Source organism: Lepidochelys kempii, chromosome 7, assembly GCF_965140265.1.
Source record: "Lepidochelys kempii isolate rLepKem1 chromosome 7, rLepKem1.hap2, whole genome shotgun sequence".
In the NCBI taxonomy this organism is placed as follows: domain Eukaryota; kingdom Metazoa; phylum Chordata; order Testudines; family Cheloniidae; genus Lepidochelys; species Lepidochelys kempii.
In genome coordinates, this window is record NC_133262.1 from 39,200,010 (window position 1) to 39,204,909 (window position 4,900).

At 39.8% G+C, this 4,900-nt stretch overlaps 1 protein-coding gene across 1 annotated transcript; it reads right to left on the minus strand.

Moving 5' to 3' along the window:
- Positions 1-872: 872 nt before the first annotated feature.
- On the minus strand, positions 873-2,361 carry HRH1 (histamine receptor H1). The gene has a single exon (XM_073354863.1). It carries the CDS (start codon positions 2,359-2,361, stop codon positions 919-921), a length of 1,443 nt encoding a protein of 480 aa, XP_073210964.1. The 3' UTR covers positions 873-918.
- Between the last annotated feature and the right edge of the window lie 2,539 nt (positions 2,362-4,900).

Consider the following 4,900-nt stretch of genomic DNA (forward strand, 5'->3'; position numbering starts at 1 on the left):
TTGCTTTATGCAGCTTTGTGTGAAGAGCTCACCTAATGTAGTGCAGCATATTTGCTCCAGCTTTAGGGGAACTTGCTAGGGCTATGTCCTAGTTGTAGGAAGGAGGAAAAAGTATATTATCCTCCGTCTACTTTACAGTGCAAGTTTAGAAACAATTGTATTCTCAAACCCACCATACTCTAGTTACCTTTGCTAGAAGAGAAGTCTTTATAAATATGGTAAAAATATTTAGCATTTAGAAAAAATACTGATACCTTTTCTAATAAAATGAACAATGCTGCTGGAAATCAATACAAACACAATATCAAAGGTTTCTATAGTACATGACAATGCAACTTGGTATCTCTAAAAGTGCATGATTCTGGGGGAATTTATAAATAAACAGGGTACATTTTCAAACAGTTCAAGTGTCATACTTTGACTACATGAAATACCATATCTTGTAGGAGACCAGTGCCTTTAACAAGCAGCATGTTCCCAGGTTAACGTAAAAAAAAGTAAGTTACAGAAGACATTAGAGTGAATATATAAACTGAAGTCTTTTTTTCTTTCCATATCTAATTAGCTCATAACCACTGAAGATTTCTGTCTCTCTCTCCAGTTATGTTCCACATAATGGAAAGAGGAAGTCTTACTCACTGTAAAATATGTACATTAGCATAGCAGTCCTGAGACTGAGCCCTGAGTTTTCAGGAATCCTGGTCAAAGCCAGTTCCCCTTTAAATACTTTGAACTTTAAAGCTCTTATTTGTCATGTAAATACGTGTTTCCTGTTTTCACATGATAGTTCTACAGATTACATTTTTAAAGCCTTTCTACCTCATTCATAATTTCCCTTGAAACTGGAAAGTTTTTTTCTTTGAAAAATCATGGACTCACTTTTTTTTCTACCCCAAATAAAAACAGCCTGATGTGGTATTATGAGTGAATATGAAGGATCTTTTTGAACGTGTTCTTGAAGTTCTCATTACAGAGGGGATAGATGAATGGATTTAAAGTGGAGTTCACATAACCAAGCCAAATAGTGAACATATGGAAACTGTGGTTGCAACAGCTTTGACAATAGGCTATTACCATAAACAGCACAAAATAGGGAATCCAGCACAGCATAAAGGCTGCCATTATGAAACCCAGCTGCTTGGCTGCTTTCCTCTCCCTGTTCACATGCACCCCTTGCATGGACTGGGTGCGCAGTCTCAGCCAGGTGCTCTTCAGGTAACTGAGGCCTGCAAAGTCTTTGTGAGTCTTTTCCTCAGCCCTAGAAGTTGCTGGGATCGGGGTGGGATTGGAGTCATTTTTACAGGAGGCCCCCTCCATGAAAGTGTGCTCATCTGATGTGTCACTTAACTCTGGAGCCTGTGAGCGAGGCCCCTTCTTGACAGACACATACTTCAGTCCCACTTTATCTGATCCTGGCTGAGTCTGGGCAATGGCAAGGGGAAAACAGCTCAGTTTTACTACCTTGCTGTCATCTTCTGTAATGCGAGCCTTTGGGGGTTTGTCAAAGCTGCTGTGTTGAAGCTTCGCCCCCATACCTTTGGGCTGAGGGAAGTAGAGATTTACATTACAGCAAGGGTCTACAGAGCTTCCTTTCAAAAGACCTGTGTTTATACCTTTATTTGGCTTTTTGTGGAGAATGTTTTGCTTTTCCTGCACCTTATCATGATGTATACTTTTGCTTTCTGAGAAAGACCGAAACGATCCATTGATGAGCTCTCGGTGCTGATAGTGTTTCCGGACAGCCTTGTATATTTTTGCATAGAACCATAACATCAGTAAAGATGGGATATAGAAGTTGACAATGGCCGTCAACACTTTAAACCAGGTGACTTCTGAGAACTCTGTTTCACAGGTCCATTCTTCCACTTGCCATCTCCCATCATTGGCAAAAGCATGCCAGCCTAGAATTGGGATGATCCACAGAAAAGAAACCAGCCAAGCTCCAGAAATCATTACCAATGCTCGAGTTTTGGTCCGGTACTTGAGATACTTGAGTGGCTGCTGAACTGAACGGTAACGATCTATGCACAATATAAAAAGGCTGAAGATGGAGGCTGTGGAGGCTACATAATCCATTGAGAGCCAGAATAGACAGGCTGGTCTGCCCAGTACCCATCTGCCATTCAGTAGGTACATAATGTTCAGTGGCATAACAGCTGCACCAACTATAAGGTCTGCGACTGATAGGCTGACAATATACAGGTTCCCAACTGTATGCAGCTTTCTTTCTGTTTTCACTGCATATAGGACCAAAATATTCATGATGACTGTGATCAGTGAGATGCTGCCCAGGCCCAGACCTAGTGGGATTGAGTGAACCTCTGTTAAGTTCTTTGTTGTATCTTTACTGATCTCACACATCTTTTGCTCAAGGTCACAGAGCAGAAATCAGGGCAGATTTTGTCAGGATCCTGGTAATTCACTCTTGTTTATAAGCCTGGTTGAGTTTATAGTGTGTTGCTTTCTGGTTCTTTTGGTGACTCTGTAAGAGGAAAAAATAGCATCATAGAAATGTAAGACTATAAGGGACTTAAGAGGACATCTAGTCCATCTTCCTGCCCCTCTCCTCCACTGACGTAGGACCAACTAAACCTAGACCATCCCTGACAGATGTTTATCTAACCTGCTCTTCAAAACCTCCAGTGACAGGGATTCCACAACCTCCCTTGGTTCAATAATTGCAATAAAATAAAAATAATACTGCACACTTTAGCGTAATATCTTCCCTTTGACAGGGCTTTTCAAATATTAATCAATTTTAACTAAGGCTTGGAAAGGTCAAGTGAGTTGTATGAGGAATATATATATGGCCTTAATGATGTTGACAACTTTAGCTGGGATTCTATAGGTCTGAAGAATATTCCACAATGTATGTCTATGCAGCCTATCAGATAACTTTGAAAATCATTGAAACTGATGATGGGGTGGGGGAGATGAGGAGGAGGCTACCATTCTATACATCCTCTGATGATTATCTTCAGTTTAAATATCTGATCTACACCAGGATCTCTTGCACCTGAATCCAGCTTGTTCTTCTCTAATCTTTACATCCACTGCCTCTTTCATCCTGCGTGATATCATGCTTCAGAAGACTTTCCCTACAACAGAAAGTAGTGTAACTCCTTGAGGAATTCCACCATGATTTCAACAATTTCTATCCCACCATCAGCTTCAGCCTGGACCAGTCCACACAAGAGATCCACTTCCTGGACACTACGGTGCTAATAAGCGATGGTCACATAAACACCACCCTATACCGGAAACCTACTGACCACTATACTTACCTACATGCCTCCAGCTTTCATCCAGACCACACCACATGATCCACTGTCTACAGCGAAGCTCTAAGATACAACCGCATTTACTGCAACCCCTCAGACAGAGACAAACACCTACAAGATCTCTACCAAGCCTTCTTACAACTACAATACCCACCTGCTGTATGGTAAAATCTGTTTACTGACATTTACCAATTAAAAATCTAATCTTTCCAAGCTAGTGTTATAGAAAGTGAGATTATTTAACCTAGGGTTGTTTTAGGTGTTTGAAAAGTTATCCTACAGGAACTGTTCTCAAATAATTTCCCTTTATTTGCACACCTACTAGATGCCTGTTGGAGTTAAAAAAACAACAGTGCAAGAATGAGGTATAGGTGTCCTTCTGCTAATAAAAGCTGAAAAAAGAAGACAAACCCCAAAAGCTTGTTATATCCATTTAGCTTAACTCAGTAAGAAACTGATTTAAGCTATTTGGATATAAACCAGGTTTAAATGAACTCAGGAGTATTTCATAGCAAGATTTTGCACCAGTTTAACTAAATCAGTTTTTAAAACCTCTTTTTAGTTAAATCAGTTCAAACTTATGTGTAGACAAGGCCTGAGCAGCTGAGGGGAGGCAGCACTGGATACACGCTATAACCTGCTTCCTCTCAGTGTCTGAGAAACTGCTTGTGATGGTTTGTCTTGAATAGGGAATTCATAGAATCATAGAATATCAGGGTTGGAAGGGACCCCAGAAGGTCATCTAGTCCAACCCCCTGCTTGAAGCAGGACCAATTCCCAATTATTCTTATTTGTCTAGTACTTTTAGCAGGTGAGCCACAGAATCTTAGTTTTTCTTCCTTAGAGCTGAATCAGGCATTTTAGTGCCCTGGGTGAGCAAGCATATTTGTGCCCCCTACTGTTTTTTTAAAATTATATGAGTTAGGATATAATAGAGTAATGATAATCCACTTATTTTTGTGTATCGGTACAGTACGTAGACAAAGAAGCTACTGTATAATTCTTTTAGTTGCCACATTAATTTGCACACAGTCCTTTAACATCTCCATAATATCTTCGTATATATCCTTTAAGTAAACTCACTGATAGGTATTGGGGAAAAAAACATGGACTGAAAATAATCGTAACATAAATATGGATACTGCAATGGCTGAATAGCATGAAACATTCAGAAAGACAAAATTGCATTTCTGTTTTATAAACAAATGATACAGGTGGTTTTCCATCACCTCACAGGAGCCTGTGACTAGAATAAGCAGCCTCCTCTCTCAATCACACATCTGAGAATAAGAGGGACCCAAAAGTAAACAAAAAATGAATTTACCACAGAGGTGGATTATCTAGCAATTGAATTACCAACATAGCATCTGACTCTGTATAAGCAGAAGCCACCCTGTCTTTGGCCTTTATATAAGGGAGACAGCCATTTGGGCGGGGGAGGTTGTAAGATTTCTGTTTTTTACCTTTTACATTGTGATTTTATTTTTCTAAGAGGAGTATTGATTATTGTTTGCTTCCTGGTACAATATTATGGTTGGCTTATACCTGATCATTTCTCCTGTTGAATCCTGCCAAGTAAATTGTGATTATGCCCCTTTAAAGGTGAAGGATTACAGCAG

What these genes read in the sequence shown, in the direction of transcription:
- HRH1 (XM_073354863.1), bottom strand. Translation starts at nt 2,361, where the DNA reads ATGTGTGAGATCAGTAAAGATACAACAAAGAACTTAACAGAGGTTCAC.